At 40.3% G+C, this 17,550-nt stretch overlaps 1 protein-coding gene and 1 long non-coding RNA gene across 5 annotated transcripts in view; one reads left to right on the top strand and one right to left on the bottom strand.

The window, feature by feature from the left end:
- Positions 1-17,550, top strand: part of ALDH1L2 (aldehyde dehydrogenase 1 family member L2) — a 61,476-nt gene that overhangs the window by 18,482 nt on the left and 25,444 nt on the right. For all 4 annotated transcript variants that reach the window (XM_001089566.5, XM_077954835.1, XM_077954833.1 and 1 more), the window contains 8 exons: positions 945-1,034; positions 2,960-3,094; positions 4,277-4,402; positions 4,946-5,037; positions 7,753-7,900; positions 13,474-13,593; positions 14,191-14,318; positions 16,342-16,492. In XM_001089566.5, coding sequence (XP_001089566.2) covers positions 945-1,034; positions 2,960-3,094; positions 4,277-4,402; positions 4,946-5,037; positions 7,753-7,900; positions 13,474-13,593; positions 14,191-14,318; positions 16,342-16,492 — 990 coding nt within the window. The remainder of the gene's footprint in view (positions 1-944; positions 1,035-2,959; positions 3,095-4,276; positions 4,403-4,945; positions 5,038-7,752; positions 7,901-13,473; positions 13,594-14,190; positions 14,319-16,341; positions 16,493-17,550) is intronic.
- The window catches only part of LOC144333007 (uncharacterized), a 61,159-nt gene continuing 59,440 nt past the window's right edge, over positions 15,832-17,550 (bottom strand). The window contains exon 4 of the long non-coding RNA XR_013401301.1: positions 15,832-16,514. This is a non-coding gene — a long non-coding RNA (uncharacterized LOC144333007). The remainder of the gene's footprint in view (positions 16,515-17,550) is intronic.

Below are 17,550 nucleotides of genomic sequence, written 5' to 3'. Positions count from 1 at the left end.
AGATACTATGCAAACGAACAAACAAGCAAGCAAATTAAAACCGCCCAGAAACGCCTCTTAAGTCTGCTCAATAATCCTTCACTCTGCAGTTAAAATGTCAAAATAGCGCCAGCTACATGCTAATGAAAAGGGCAAAGGGGATATTCCTTAAAAAAAAATGTCATGCTAGGTGCGCTGGGCACAGTGGCTCATGCCTGTATTCCCAGCACTTTGGGAGGCTGAGGCAGGAGGATCACTCGAGGCCAGGTATTTGAGACCAGCCTGGCCAACACAGTGAGACCCCTGTCTCAAAAAACAAAAAATGAAAACCTGGAGCCATAAGTACAGCTTAGGGCGGAGAAAGAAATTCCAAAAAAAAAAAAAAATACAGATGCAGTAGGTATAGATTTGGCCACTATACAACCTTCCTGTGGTGACGATAGTAAACAATACAGGCATTAGGTCATATTCATACCCAAAACCAACCCACACATACACACCAACTAATAATATGGGGGGTCCTGTAAACCTGAGACAAAATCTAGGTGCAGACAAAGCAGAGAGCTAAGATAGACACAAACAAATTAGACAATAAATAAATAAATAAATAAAAGAGGCAGAGACTTACCAGAGGTGGGAACTTCAAAAAAAAGTTCAACCTAATAAAAACCCAACATAAAACTCTCCAGCAGCTACTGGCCTCCTCCCCTCAACAGCCCGCTCTACGTCATCTTTACAAAGCATACTGTCCCTTTAAATAACCCTCTGCTTTTTATTTTCCTTCAATAAAGTCTCTTTTTTACTAAATCAGCCACCTGACAAAATACTCCAAATAAAACTAAGAAGCAAAAATTCCTTTACTTCCCAATAACATACTCGTTTCTGCCTCTGATGACGAGAAGCGTTTTTATTCCTTTGAGGTTCACAGCCATAGGAGGCTCAGCCTGTGTTTTGTGCCTTCCTAGATTTCTTGGGACCAGTCTGCCGAAGTTTTACATAACTGGATTCGAGGTCATGATAAAGTCCCTGGAGCCTGGACAGAGATAAATGGACAGGTACGTTCTACGGACCACTCCCCCTGCTCCCCTCCCCGATTATTACCTTTGTAAGAGACAGTACAGATAAATCTGGGCTTCCCATGGTTCTTCCTTGGTCATGAGGCGGGTCTGTGATTCACTCTCCCCTTTACTCAGCATGTATTGAGCATTTATTGTGCAGCAGACGCTAAATCCAGTCCCTGATCTCCAGGAGCCTGCAGTTTTATGGGGAGTGCAGAGAAGTGAATAAACACTCTCAGTGCAGTACGATAAACGCTATCATGGAGGCTGAGACTCAGGTATATTAGGAAAGGCTTCCTAGAAAAGCTCACTGCTTTGCTCGAACCTTGAGAAGAGTTAACCAGGTTGAGAGCAAGACAAGTAGGCGAAGCCCCAGAGATAAGAGACTCCAGCACCTGGTCAAGGACTTGCAAAAGGAGTTCAGTGAAGCCGGGGTCTGGACTGTGAGGACAGGCATGGGGAGAGCTGAGGCAGGAGAGGCGGGCAGGGGCCTGAAGGGTCTTCTATCCATGGGTAATTGACTCAGCCCAGGCTCTCAGGTTTCACCTCTTTCAGGAGGTTTCCTGATCTCACATGCCCAGCCTGGCAGGGTTTGATGGCTCACCTCTGGGTTCCAGCAACACTCTGCCTACCTCTGGTATGGCACATCATATATTGTGAGGGTCTCTTTATTCCCCCCAATACTAGCCTGTGAACTCCTTAGGGACAAGCACTTCATGTAATTGTCTTGATAATCTGAGCAGTTAAGCAGGAGTCTGGGTACATACTAAGTGCCAATAAAAATCCATGGGCTCGATGGGTGACCAAGGGAGGGAGTTTAGTGTAATGGTTAAAAGTGCAGGATCTGAAGCCAGAATGCTTCTGTGAAAATTTACTGTGTAACCTCGGGCAGGTTTCTTAACCATTGGGTGCCTTGGTTTCCTCATTGTAAAATGGAACTAATAATACTGCCTCCCTTAGGTTACGGGTAATTGTGAAGATTAAATGAGTTGGCCAGCCACGGTGGCTCACACCTGTAATCCCAGCACTTTGGGAGGTCAGGGTGGAGGATTACCCGAGGTCAGGAGTTCGAGATCAGCCTGGCCAACATGACAAAACCCTGTCTCTACTAAAAAAAAAAAAAAAAAAAAAAAAAAAAAAAAAAGCTGGGTGTGGTGGCCTGTGCCTGTAATCCCAGCTACTTGAGAGGCTAAGGCAGGAGAATCACTTGATCCCGGGAGGCAGAGGTTGCAGTGAGATCGCACCACTGCACTCCAGCCTGGGTGACAGAGTGACACTCTGTCTCAAAAGAAAAAAAAAAGAATTAATACATATTAACTCATTTAAGTACTTAGCCCTGGGCCTAGAGTATGTATTCAACAAACCATTACAGCATAATCATAATAGGCTCCATATATATATAGCTGATCATCCTAGAATTGCAATAAAAACTCAGTCAGCATCAGTGTCTCTTGGTTACTGTCTGGATCCAGTCCTTTTTCCATGAACGGACTCACAAAGCACCCTGTGCTTCTCATCACTTATCACCCTGCACTGTAATAGTCTGGTTACCACTGTGCATTGCCCATCACTGATGCCCACTCCCAGCACCTCCCACCCCACCCAAACCCTACCTTCAGGCTGTAAACGCTGAGAGCTTTTGATCTCATTCACCTTTGTATCAATGCGAATATGTGATAAATGCATATTCATGGCACCTGGATGTGGGGCATTTTGGACTCTCCAGTGACATATTCACAGACTCTTTCTTGCCTTGTGTCATTTCCATGGATGTTTGGGACAGTTTCTCCCATTGTGGTGTCTCAATTTTATTACAGATGATAATATGAACTTCAGCATTTTTGCAGAGAATGATGCTTATACATACCGCTATGAACAGCTTTTCTCCTGATTTTACAATCTGTGTTTGATCTCTTTACTAGATGGTCACTTTCTATGGCTCGACATTACTCAATAGCTCTGTGCCTCCTGGAGAACCACTGGAAATTAAAGGTGCCAAGAAGCCTGATCTCGTTACCAAAAATGGACTTGTTCTTTTTGGTAACGATGGAAAAGCAGTGAGTGTTCAATATGGCTGCCTATGAAATAACCTTTTGATTTTATTCTATAACCCAAGCTATTAAGGGAATAGCTATCACAAGTTAATCTGGATTTGCACTGGGATATGGGCAGGCTAGGACATCTGTGCCTCCATTGCTGGCTGGGGAGGAGCTGGCTCTGAGTGCCCTGATGGAGATGAGGTGTCTCAAGAGAGGCCCCCCAGATCTGCATAGGCTGCCTTGTGTAAAGTGGAGAGAGGAATTCAGTGGGGAGGTAAGGATGTGAATCACTGCTTTCCACTTTCTGGTCTTGGGCAGGATGATTCTTCCCTTTGAGTCTGTTTTGCCATCTATATGACAGAGAGGAGAATCTCGTCTGTTTGCCTTCCCAGTGCCAGATTCTGGGAGGATCAAGAGAAATGGATGTGGCCCTCCTCAGATGCCCCTTGCCACTGATCCACCAGGCAGGTGCCACCTACACTGCCTATGCTCAGGAGGGTTGGCCTTGGGCCTCAGAGTGCCCTTGCGAAGCTTCCCAATGAAGCGTTCAAAGGGAATTTGTACCTTACAGATATTTTCCAGTTGCTGCAGGATAAATCAGTTAAGACTGTAGGCTTAAGAGTCCCGCTAGTTCCGGATTCTACTCCCAGCTCTGTTACTTACTATCTGTGTGGCACTGAGCAAATTACTGAACCTCATTGAGCCTCCCTTTCTGCATCAGTAAAATGGGAATAATAATGGCATCCACCTCCACTGGCATTTATGAAATTAGGTAAGATCCTTCAGCACATGCATGCATTCTTTTTTTAGTATATGTGCTGCCAAAGCAAGCACTTATCCATGCATTCTTGAGTGTGGTGCAGAGCGAGTGCTCAGAGGCAGCACAGCACTAGTGGTGTCTGTTATTTTCACAATAGATTCTAGTTCAAATACCTACATCCCAGTGTCAAATTTACCAGGACTTATTTGCCATTTTGAGATGTATCTATCCCTAGACCTCACTTTTTCCTTTCTGCTGCCATTATTCAACTGCCATTTCAGCCCTTTTACACATAATGGTGAATGCTTTTAATCCATATTTTTGTATTTTTCCAAATAAACTTGCCCTTATATGCATATAATCTATAGGACTCCTGCCAGCCTCACTTTTGTATTGTCTCAATCCTCGATTTTTATGCTTGTTTTGTTGCTATTTTGTAGCTGATGGTGAGAAATCTGCAGTTTGAAGATGGAAAAATGATCCCTGCCTCTCAGTACTTTTCAGCGGGTGAGACGTCAGTGGTAGAACTGACAGCCGAAGAGGTGAAAGTGGCAGAGACCATCAAGGTGAACACATGATGACTTTAATTTTACTGTTACCTTGGAAAACTGAAGCATGTTTGTAACTGGTACCATCAGTCCTCAAAGTAGTGGGATCAGAACTTTATTTCCTCTTTTTTATGTATTAGCTGCAAGAGGAAATCAACCTCCAAATTCATATGCTCAAACACAGTATATACAAACTGATTTTTCACATAAGACATCCAAGGCAGTTCCAGGTTGGCACGGGGGTTAGGGGTGAAGTCGTTCAGGAACTCAGTTTCTGTTATTTTCAAGGTCTCCCTGGGGGGTGTCACCATTCCAGACAGCCAGAAGGGCAAAGGAGCATGTAGAATGGTGTGGAGGACGTTTACATGGGCTAGGACTGGGGTGGTGCAGGTCACTTCCACTCCTGTTCATTGGCTGCATCTAACCTGGAGAGGTGCTGAGAAATGTGGTCCAGCTGTGTGTACAAGATGAAGAGGGAATTGGTTTGGTGAAGAGCTAGCCCAGTCTCTGCCACATTGTTCTACATGGCACTTCCCTCGTAAGAGTTTCCTTTTTGTGTAGGTCATCTGGGCTGGAATTTTAAGCAATGTCCCCATTATTGAAGACTCAACAGACTTCTTTAAATCTGGAGCAAGCTCAATGGATGTTGCCAGGTAAAACCACGACCTTATTGACTCACTAGGGATTCCCTCACTAGAGATTTTGACTTTGGCTTTGACAGTGAAATCCACACACATCCTTTGTTCTGGATGTGATTACCCTATCATACCTATCTATGACACATTTTTTTTTTTTTTTTTTTTTTTCTGAGATGGAGTTTGGCTCTTGTTGCCCAGGCTGGAGTGCAATGGTGCAATCTCAGCTCACCCCAACCTCCGCCTCTCTGGATCAAGCGATTCTCCTGCCTCAGCCTCCCGAGTAGCTGGGATTAAAGGCATGTACCACCACGCCCGGCTAATTTTGTATTTTTAGTAGAGATGGGGTTTCTCCATGTTGATTAGACTGGTCTCGAACTCCTGGCCTCAGGTGATACGCTTGCCTCAAGCCTCCCAAAGTGCTGGGATTATAGGTGTGAGCCACCGTGCCCGGCCAACACATCTTTATTCTTTATCTTTTTTGCTGTTGTTTCCATGGTCAAGCAGATATATCTATCTATTTATTTATCTTTGTTGCTAACCAGAAGTTGTTTTCATATCTTCCGTATACCTAAAAAAGCAACCCTTAGAATTCTTTGCATCTTTTAAAAATTTGTTCTTCCAGTTTCTTAGCTAATTTTCCTCCAATATGACATCAGAATTGAGAAGCTCTGGGTGAGAATGCTAACAGGGAATTTCCTATGCAGCCTGATCCAGAATATTATCTGAATAATATGTGATACCTGATATTAATAATATTACCAGAAAAATATCTGATACCTGATATTATGCTTTCCCCCAAATCTTTTTTTTCCTACCCCCACCCCCCCGCAAATTACCCAGTAAGATAGATCTAGAATGAGGGTAATCAGGCTACTTGCAAGGACAATTGTAATCACCCAACAGTCAGAATTTCTCCACAGAGGTTTAGAGCAAGTTGAAAGGGCTGGAGTCCCAGAAAGCCTCTATCACAAGGAAACAGGACCAGGATCCTACTGGCGCAGCATCTTGCAGAGGTGTTTTTCTTGGAGTAACGTGGATAACAAGACAGCTGGGAGCTCACCAGGGACTGTTCAGTCCCTTAATGGTGGGTACAGAGAATAGAAGCTAAGAGGATTTGATTCCAGGCCACATTGTGGCCATTCACTAATTAAACAAGGCAAAAATATTCCTCCTCTTGACAAAATCCTTCATATTGACAAAGCAATGTTCCTGATGAATATTCTATCTATTCACTCATTTACTTAACAACACTGATTGAACACTTACTATGTGTCAGGAACAGTTTTAGCACTGGAGATACAGTGTAAACTAGACAAGGTCCCTTTATTCTTGGAGGTTTTATTCCAGAAATCAAAAACAATCATTTCAAGAGCACGTAGTGTTTTCAAAAGTCAAGAGTTTCGGCTCCTCAAATTATAGATTTCTCAGCTGTGATTCATGAGTTCCCAGAAACTTCTAATTAGCTTAACTAAAGATTTCAATACTATATTATGATGATTATTATTACAGATAGGGCCTCACTCTGCCACCTAGGCTGGAGTGCAGTGGTGTGATCACAGCTCACTTGCACTAGCAGCCTTGCACTCCTGGGGTGGCCATCCTTTCATCTCAGCCTCCCTAGTAGTTGGGATTACAGGCATGAGCCATCACACCTGGCCTCAGTACTGTATTATTATTACTATTATTTTGAGACAGAGTCTTGCTCTGTCGCCAGGCTGGAGTGCAGTGGTACAATCTTGGCTTACTGCAACCTCCGTCTCCCAGGTTCAAGCAATTCTCCTGCTTCAGTCTCCAAAGTAGCTGGGATTACAAGTAAACGCCACCGCGCCCAGCTAATTTTTGTATTTTTAGTAGAGATGGGGTTTCACCACATTGGCCAGGATGATCTCTATCTCCTGACCTCGTGATCCGCCTGCCTAGGCCTCCCAAAGTGCTGGGATTACAGGCGTGAGCCACCGCACCTGGCCAGTACTGTATTATTAATACTTTTTTTTTTTTTTGCTAGCAAGATACTCCTGCAGGAATTACTCATTTTCTGTTTGAGTGTCTGACTTATCATAATCATCTGATATTATTATCTTGATTACGAAGGTATCATCTCTTTTAGAGAATAAATGATTGAAGCACAACCATGGTGGACTTTCTACACAGTACCTCATACACCACTGCTATTCAAGAAATGTCAGATAACCGCTGTAATTTGACAAACTAACAGTGGAAATCAAAGGATTGGAAAGGACTTCAAAAATTGTATTGACCTACTGCATATGGTTCTAGCTAGTACTTGTGTTAACTACATAATACAAACAAATGTCCATCTTATACTTGTAAATTAGAGAAAATATTCTACAATATGACATCTCTCACAATCTTTACAGTTAAGAAAGTGTCTTTCTTTCTTATTCTTTGAGTATATATGAAAGCAAAGGAGTTGACTTTATATGCTCCCTGCTATCTTGCTTATAAGTAATTAAAATATTTTTGCCTTGATTTCTTTTATTTTCAGTCACGGATAAAGTTTAAAAAAAAACTGCCACTGTCCTTCAAGATATATTTTTAATTTCTTGCCCCTAGTCTTATCAATTTCTCTGATGAGTATCACAGATCTCATAGGATATAAATAGGCATGCGATGTAAGTCTTACCTCAAAACAACTTGACAAATGCGAATAACAGTCTTCCTAACCCCTTTTAAAAATCTGAGTAACGCGAAGCTGGTTCTTACTTTAAGGCTGGTTGAAGAGATCAGACAGAAATGTGATGGGCTTCAGCTGCAGAATGAAGATGTCTATATGGCCACCAAGTTTGAAGACTTTATCCAAAAGGTCGTGAGGAAACTGAGAGGAGAAGATCAAGAGGCGGAGCTGGTTGTAGATTATGTAAGCTTTTCCTCGATGTTACAACCCTAAATCAGTGAGATCCATACACTATAAAAGACTGCTGTGCCTGTTGCCCATTTGTTTTTATATTTATGACCTTTAAAAAACAACAGCTTTACTGAGATTTAATTCAGATGCCATAAAATTCCCTTTTAAAATGTGCATTTTGGGTGCTTTTTAATATATTCACAGGGTTGTGCAACTATTATGTCATCCAATTTTGGAACATTTTCATCATCCCAAAAAGAAGCCCTATACCCATTGGCAGTCATTCTTTACTCTTCCAGGACTACCTCATACAAAAAAAGTTCCAAAATTGGATAGCATGATAGTTCCTAGAAAATGCGAATCTCTTTTCTGTCTCTCTGGATTTGCCTCTTTTAGAGATTTCGTATAAATAGAATCATTTAACATGTGGCTTTTTGTTTTTGGCTTCTTTCTCTTAGCATAATGTGTTCAAGGTTCATCCATGTTGTATCATCATTTCATTCCTTTTTCTGGCCAAGTAATATTCTATTGTATAAATATACCACAGTTTGTTTACCCATTCATCAGTTGAAGTACATTTGGGTTGTTTCTACTTTTTGGCTATTATGAATAATGCTATGAAAAACTCATACAAGTTTTTGCATGAACATATGTTTTCAAGTCTCTTGGGTATGTACCTAAGCGTGGAATTGATGAGTCATATGGTAACTCTATGTTTAACTTTTTTGAGTAACTGCCAAACTGTTTTCCGAAGTGGCTACACCATTATATAATGCCACCAATGTATGAGGGTTTCAACTTCTCCATATCCTCGCCAATATTTGCTCTCGTCTTTTCTCTTTTAGCTGTCCTAGTGGGTGTAAAGCGGGGTCTCACTGTGGTTTTGATTTGTATTCCCTAGTAACTACTGATGTTGAGCATCTTGTCATATACTTGTTGGCCATTTGAATTTCTTCTTGCAGAAATGTCTTTTCTTTCAGATCCTTTGCTCATTTTAAAACTGGCTTGTCTTTTTATTGCTGAGTCTTTAGAGTTCTTTGTCTATTTTAGATACAAGATCCTTATCAGATATAAGATTTGCAAATGTTTTCTCTCATTCTGTAGATTTATTGAAAACTTTGAGTGTCCTTTGACATACAACAGGTTTTAATTTAAATGATGTCTAGTTTATCTACGTTCTTTTACCACTTATGCTTTCTATATGTCTTGTCTGACACCTTTTATTCCTCTACTTCTCCTTCACTGCTTTCTTTTTGTTAAATATGTCTAGTATGCCTTTTTAATCCATTATTTTGTTGTTGTTGTTGTTGTTTTTGAGATGGAGTCTTGCTCTGTCGCCCAGGTTAGAGTGCAGTGGTGCAATCTCGGCTCACTGCCAGCTCCACCTCCTGGGTTCACGCCATTCTCCTGCCTCAGCCTCCCGAGTAGCTGGGACTACAGGCACCTGCCACCACGCCTGGCTAATTTTTTGTATTTTCAGTAGAGACGGGGTTTCATCATGTTAGCCAGGATGGTCTCGATCTCTTGACCTTGTGATCTGCATGCCTCGGCCTCCCAAAGTGCTGGGATTACAGGCGTGATCCACCGTGCCCTGCCTTAATCCCTTATTTTTAATTTTACTATATTTTAAGCTATTTTCTTAGTGGTTGCCTTGAGGATTATAATTAACATTTTTGCTTAAAATGGTCTAGTTCAGATGAATAACAACTTAATATCAATAGCATAGGAAAGCTTTGCTGTAACATTGTCGTGTACTTCCCTAATTTGTGCCATTATTGTCATACGAATTACATCTTTATATATCATGAGCCCACCAACACAATTTTATAATTGCTGCTTTATGAGGTTGTATTTTTAATGATAGAGTTAAAAATATATTTATACCAATGTTGATATTTACCTATGTAGTTACCTTTACCAGTACTCTTTATTTCTTCATGTGTATTCAAGTTAATTGTCCAGTGTCCTTTCATTTCAACTTGAAGGAGTCTTCTCAGTACTTTTTGTAGGCCAGGTATCCTAGCAATCAATTTTCTGGTTTTGTTCATTTGGGAATGTTTTAATTTCTCCTTCATTTCTGAAGGATATTTTTATTGGGTATAGAATTTTTGGATGGTATTTTTCTTTTATCATTTTAAATATTTCATCATATTGCCTTCTGGCCTTCATGGTTTCTGATAAGTCAACTGTTAATTTTCTTAAGGACTCTTTTGTATGATGAGTTCCTTATGTCTTGTTGTTTTTGAGATTTTATCTTTGTCTTTTGATTACTTGTTATGATATGTCTAGATGTGGGGCCTTTGAATTTTCCCATCAGAATTTGTTGAGCTTCTTGGATTGTGCATTCTTGAAATGTGCAACTTAATGTTTTTCATCAAATTTAGGAAGCTTTCAGCCATTCTTTCTTCAGATATTTTTCCTTTTCCTTTCCCTTTTCCTTCTCCTCTCCTTCTGGGATTCCTTTTATGCATGTGTTCGTATACTTGATGGTGTCTCATAAGTCTCAGAGGCTCTGTTCATTTTTCTTTATTCTTATTCCTTCCTGTTGTTCAGGCTTTTATTTACCTGCTTGAATTTGCTATTGGGTCCCTCTAGTGAATTTTTTATTTCAGTTATTGCACTTTTCAACTTCAGCATTTTTATTTGGTTCTTTTAAAAATAATTTTTATCTCTTCATTGATATTCTCTGTTCAGCAAGACATTATTCTCTTACTTTCCTTTAATTCTTTAGACCTGGTTTCCTTTAGTTCATTGAACATATTTACAAAAGCTTATTGAAAATCTTTCTTTAGCAAATCCAGTGTCTAGGTTTCTCTAGGAATGGTTTCTATTAGCTGCTTTTTTCCACCTGTGTATAGGCCATACTTTCCTGTTTCTTGGCACATCTTGTAATCTTTTGTTGACAGGTGGTCATTCAAAAGAACAGAATGTCGTAACTCTGGAAAGCAGACTTTCCCCTCATCTCCCTTCACAACATTTGTTGCTGTTGCTGCTGCTGCTTTGTTGTTGTTGTTCAATGACTTTCTCGATAATTCTGTAAAGTCCGTATTTTTTATTGTTTGCCACCACTGAAGTCTCTTTTCAGTTACCTTAATGGTCAGCTAATGATTGGGCATATATTTTCTTATACACCTTGAGCCAATAAGTCTCCCAGCCTTTGCGAGGGGGCTCTGTGTGTGTGCTGGGATACACCTTCAGTGCTCCAGCAGGCAGTTTACAGCTCTGCCTCAGCCTTCACACTTCCTGCCTGCACAGGGCCTCAAGAGTCATCGAGCATTAAGACATAAGGGCCTTCTGAGGTCTTTCCTGGCACGTGCGCAAGCCCTGCATGTATATTGGTCTTCTGGATTCCCAGGAATAAGTCAGAGCTTTTCAATGCCTCCAATGGATATCTCATTCCCAGTTATTCCTCTTAAGTTTTTTGGTCAGCCATTTGTTAGTGGCTGCGGGCAGCTGAAATATTAAATAATTGCCACTGATTATTTTTGACAAATGTCCCAGGAATAGGGATGTTTGTGCATAACAAGCTCTGAGTCAGATCAAATAAAGACAAGCCCAAGCCAGGCATGGTAGCATGTGCCTGTAGTCCCAGCTACTCAGGAGGCTGAGGCAGGAGGATCACTTCAGTCCAGGAGTTTGAGGCTGTGATGCACTTGATCACACCTGTGAACAGCCACTACTCTCCAGCCTGGACAATATAGTGAGACTCTGCCTCTAAAGACAGAAAATCTCTGGGAGTGGAGCTTTTCAGGGAGCTGCCAGGTAGGCCAAATAGTAATAGTTCTTTGGGATGAGGCTTTTGAAGAGCTCCAAACCCATTTCATCCCCACCAGGGGCTACTAGGCTGCTGGTTTTCACAGCTACCATACTTGCAATGATAGTTTTCTCAAGGCTATGGCAGAGCTTTTGAGAAAGATGGGAATAAGGCAGTTAATACACCATAAAGCTCACTTTTCTTAGTGTGATTCAGCTATTCTTCTTGAAATGGATTATTGCAAGCCTTTGGTTAGTTTCCAGAGTCCTGAGAGAAGTGATTTTTAACAATATTTTCTAGTGTTCTTATTGCTTTTATGAAGGAGTGGATTTTCAGAGGTCCTTACTTTACTGTCCCAGAAGTGCTTCTCACCCATTTGTTTTTAATAAGAATTAGGCAAATCTGGAAAGCAGTTTAGCATCATCTGGTTAAGAACATGAATTTTGGAGTCAGACCAACCTAAGTTTGAATCCAAGTATCATGGCTTACTAGCTGTGTGATCTTGGGCAAGTTACTCAACTTCCCTAAGCCACAGTTTATTACCCTCCATTATTATTTCCTCCATTATTTTTACTCTATTTATAGATAAAATAATTATCTCCCAACAATTGTTGATTCTCCCAACAATTCTCTGTGGTGGACATTATTATTATTACTCTAGAGATTGGGTAATTATTATTATCACCTGCAAAACATTCTAGTATGCACATAACATGAAATACGTCTTCTGTTACTTGACTCATATCACCCAATTTATAGGGTAATATTATATAATAATAAATTATGTAATAATATTATATAATAATATATTATGTAATAATAATATGTAATAATATATTATGTAATAATATTATATAATAATGTATTATGTAATAATATTATATAATAATATATTATGTAATAATAATATATTATATAATAATATCTACCTCAGAGAATTGTTAGGAGAATCAAATTAGGTGCTATATGTAAGACATTCAGCATATTCCCAGAATGATAATTTAAGAAAAGTGGACTGTTTGTAGAGACTGAACACATCAATTCCCATGAAATTTCCTTCATTATATCCCACATAAACACAATGGAAATAGCTCATAGATCATGAGCACTCAGTGTGGGAAAAGGCAAGAGACCTTCTTGCTATTTTTTGTTTCTTTTTAAAGCACTGACAATTCCTCCCTGTGAAATAATTTTTTAAATAAATAAATTTCCTTTTGAATACCTAGCATTGATATATTACCTCAGTTTTCCTCCCAATAACTGTATGAAGCCAGTATCATTATTCCCATTGCATTGTTGAAAAAAACTGATCCTCATCAAAGATCATTGACTAACCTCAATTTGCTTGCCAGCCACTGGCAGAGTACAATTTAGGCAACACATGTGTAACAGACAAAAAGTGAAAACCGAGAGGAACTTAAGGAAAGCAAACTTAAAACGGCACCAGTGTAAAAAGGAAACCTATTGACAAAGGCATTTTCAAGGATTTCAATGAAAGCAATAGCTGCACTCCACCAATGCTGCCACTAGATGGTGGTGTTTCCATTATCTAGAGGTCTTGTGAGTTACCTTTTGCCTGTTAAGAAAGAAAATCTGAAATCTGTAAAAAGCCTGGCCTAGAGCACTTCTGTCTTTACAGCTTCTACCCTCCTGCCCCAGTTGCCAAGGCAAGCATCTTGAGACCCAAATCTCACATATGCATGTCTTCTGTATGGTTGGAACTAGAATTTGACTTCTTCCTCTGCATTCTTGAATATGCTTCTTTAGTGCTGTTTGACATCAAATTAGTAAACACGGAAATCCACTGACTCTATTAATATAATTCTCTCAGGTTTCAAAGGAGGTCAATGAAATGATGGTAAAAATGCCGTATCAGTGTTTCATAAATGGACAGTTCACCGATGCAGACGATGGAAAGACTTACGACACTATCAACCCAACGGATGGATCTGTGAGTAATTCTGTAGTGTTAGTAGTGATCACCGGTGGTGGATTTTTAGTTTATACACCATTGTAAAAGAGGCAGTCTTAAGAAGCCCATTAATTCTCTCACTCTGCCTCTAAGCACTTGATGCAAATGTACTTCATGCTTTTCTTTCAAAGACTCAGTTCTGGTACTAGCTGCTATTAACTGTAGTAACCTATTTTATAGAACATTTATGATAAATTTAGACAGGTAGCTTTACCTATAAACATCAGAGGCACTCATCTGCATAGAGATACATGTGAAAAAATTTTTCAGACTTTGAAGACTCATGGCAAGAAATTCAGCTTTCCCAAGGCACTGGAAGAACTACAGAGTCTTCTGTCTTCCTAAATGTGTTCTTCCATAAAGTAGTATGACATGAGAAGTACCGAATTTCTGGTTCACAATTTTCATATTAAAATTGTTCTTTTTCTTTACCGTAGTACTGGATATACTCATTTCTCATCATAACATTTTTAAAAAAATCAGTAATACTCTATTTTTTCTATTAATAGAATATTAATTCCAAGAACCATATTTTCATATCTCTCATGTGACCTATTTTTACTTACCTTGAAATAGACAATATGCAAAGTATCCTACGCTTCTTTGGCGGATGTTGATAAAGCAGTAGCAGCAGCAAAAGATGCTTTTGAAAATGGTGAATGGGGAAGAATGAATGCAAGAGAAAGAGGAAGATTGATGTACAGGTATTTTTATTTTTTATTTTTTAGAAAAGTAATTCTGGTAGAGATGGGGTTTCACTATGTTGGCCAGGTCTCAAATTCCTGACCTCAGGTGATTTGCACGCCTCAGCCTCCCAAAGTGCTGGGATTACAGGCGTGAGTGGTGGCACGTGCCTGTAGTCCTAGCAACTCCGGAGGCTGAGGCAGAAGAATTGCTTGAACCTGGGAGGTGGAGGTTGCAGTGAGCCAAGATCGCACCACTGCACTCCAGCCTGGGCAAGAAAGCAAGACTCTGTCTCAAAAAAAAAAAAAAAAAAAAAAAGATAAGAAAAGAAAAACAAGTCTACTACCTTTGGATATTGGCTAACATTGCCAACATTTAAAAAATTCCTGCAAAACATTCTGGTATTCACCTAGTATGAAATATGTCTTCTGTTACTTGACTCATATTAAATCCTACATATGTTGATTATGTTAGTATTGCTTGCACCAGGCAGGTCCCAGCTGGAAAAGAAGTTTAATAAAGAACTGTTTACAAAGACGTGGGCTAGGTCAAAGAAATCCAATAAAGGATACCGAAACATCCAGGCAGGGCTAGCAGCAGGGGGAAGCTGCTACGTCTTCAAGGTCTGAAGGGACAGGAGAAGGAGCTGTTACTGGAATCTGGCGAGATCTGTAGCTATAGGAGAAAACCACACTCCAGTGGAGGGGCATGGCAGCTTCTGAACCACAGTCCATCAGCGAGGGAGCCAGGGAATCCAATTCCCCAACCACTTTTTCCTTCAGTTCACCAATCTTCTGTGGGTGTCTCCCAGTGGCCTCTCACTGGCCAAGCCCAATGGGAGAGCAAGGGAGCCAGGTGATGTAATCTATAAAGGTCATTCACCAGGGTCAAGGTCACAGAGCAGGGTGGAGAATGGATACAGAGTGGCAAGTGGAAAATATCCAGTACCCTGTTCTTTAAAAAAAAAAAACATTTTATGTCAACTTGATCTGTAAGGAATAGGAACAAGGAAGAAAAATAATAAGGACTGAGAAGAATATTTTAAATCAGTAATGAAGGATGCCAGGAATAACTAGATTCAATCATAAATTCCATTTGCTGTTTACCTAAAATCCAATATCTGACCTAGATCAATAGATCTCAGAGCAATGATATGATTTGGCTGTGTCCACACCCAAATCTCATCTTGAATTGTAGCTCCCATAATTCCCGCGTGTCATGGGAGGGAACCAGTGGGAGGTAATTGAATCATGGGGGCAAGTCTTTCCTGTGCTGTTCTCATGAAAGTCAGTCAGTCTCATGAGATTTGATGTTTTTATAAAAGGCAGTTCCCCTGCACATGCTCTCTTGCCTCTTTCCTTTATAAATTACCCAGTCTCAGGTATGTCTTTATGAGCAGCGTGAGAACTAATACAAGCAAGATCTGGAATGAATATTGTGGGAGGGGGATTTCAAGCTGGACTCTAGAGTGGCCCCAAAGGAACAGCTCTGAGAACCACTACAAATACAGAAGAAAAACAAATAGAGAAGTTGACCACAAAAGATGAATTTTTACTGTATCACAGTCATTATACAGTCCTGCACTTACCTTCCCATAAAACCGAATACCAAACAGAAATCTCTTGCAGTGTTTGTAATTCATTGTGTACGTTGCTATCTTGTCTCTTCAGTTAGTGTTGGAAATATTTTTGTGCCAACTGGATATCCTCAAATGTTCATGGGTTCTCAGAAGGTGTGGGTTCTGGGAATGTGGTTCCAGTGACTGGTACTGGCTCAATCATTGTTCCACTTCTTACACATAGATGAGGCAAATTATACACACTTCCAATACCCTCTGCTTCTCCTTTGTAATTCTTGAAACAAATGATTTATGAAATTATTTGTTTAATGTCTTTCTTCCCTACTGGACCATGATCTCCATAAGGGCAGAGATCTGATCCATATGTGTTTACCTCTGAATCCTCCATCGTTAGGATACTGCATTGTATGTAACAGGAGCTCAATCAATACTTGTTGAATTTCTTTCTTTCACTGACCACGCAGACTTGCAGACCTACTGGAAGAGAACCAAGAAGAGCTGGCAACCATTGAAGCCCTTGATTCAGGGGCTGTCTATACTTTGGCTCTGAAGACTCACATCGGAATGTCTGTGCAAACATTCAGATATTTTGCTGGCTGGTGCGACAAAATTCAGGTAAGCACAAATACTATTTGTTCTGAAAGAAAAAGGGATTAACATTGATTAGTTTGTACCAGGCACTGTGTCAGATCCTCTTTTTATGTAGATTTTTTTACACCAACATAACAGGGTTGTCTCAATCCATTTTATGCTGCTATAACAGAATACCTGAGACTAGGTAATTTATAAAGAACAGAAATTTATTCTCTTACAGTTCTGGAGGCCGGGAAGTCTAAGATAAAGGTGCCAGCAGGTTTGGCCTCTAGTTTTAAGATGGTGCCTTATAGTACATCCTCTGGTGCAGAGGAATGATGTGTCCTCACCTGGCAGAAGAGTAGAAGGGAGTGAACCCACTCCTGCAAGCTCTTTTTATAGCGGCATTGATCCGTTCATTAAGGTGGAGCCCTCATGACCTAAACACCTCCTATTAGGCCCTGCCCCCCAACACTGTGGCATTGGGGGTTAAGTTTCCAGCACATGCATTTTAGGGGACACTTTCAGACCCTAGCAATGGTTATAACAACTACAGGAAGTAAATGGATAGCTCTTATCCCCTTATTACATGTGAGCAAACAGAGGCTTGAGGACATGGATGCCTTTCCTATAATTCGTAGAAAGTAACCCATACGACCAGATTTGAACTCAAGATTTTCTGAATCTAAAGTCTAATGGCATTCTTTGCACTTTACTATAATATCTCCTGAGGGTGTTGAATATTTTTCTAGACATTTTGGAGAAGCCTAGTATCATGAAGGGTGTACAAATTCAAATACCTACAGAGGCCAGAGAGCTAACATAGGTGGTGGAAGAAGACTGAGTATAAGAAAAACTTTGTCTTTGAACATGTGTCCTAGTAGAAATAAATTTTTTAAAATTTATTTATTTTTTTCTTTTGAAATGGAGTCTTGCTCTGTCACCCAGGCTGGAGTGCAGTGGCGCCATCTCAGCTCACTTCTGCCTCCTGGGTTCAAGCGATTCTCCTGCCTCAGCCTCCCAAGTAGCTGGGATTACAGGTGTGTGCCACCACGCCCAGCTAATTTTTGTATTTTTAGTAGAGACGGGGTTTCACCATG

The sequence above is a fragment of the Macaca mulatta genome, chromosome 11 (assembly GCF_049350105.2).
Source record: "Macaca mulatta isolate MMU2019108-1 chromosome 11, T2T-MMU8v2.0, whole genome shotgun sequence".
Lineage (NCBI taxonomy): Eukaryota > Metazoa > Chordata > Mammalia > Primates > Cercopithecidae > Macaca > Macaca mulatta.
This window is presented reverse-complemented; position numbering and strand designations above follow the sequence as displayed.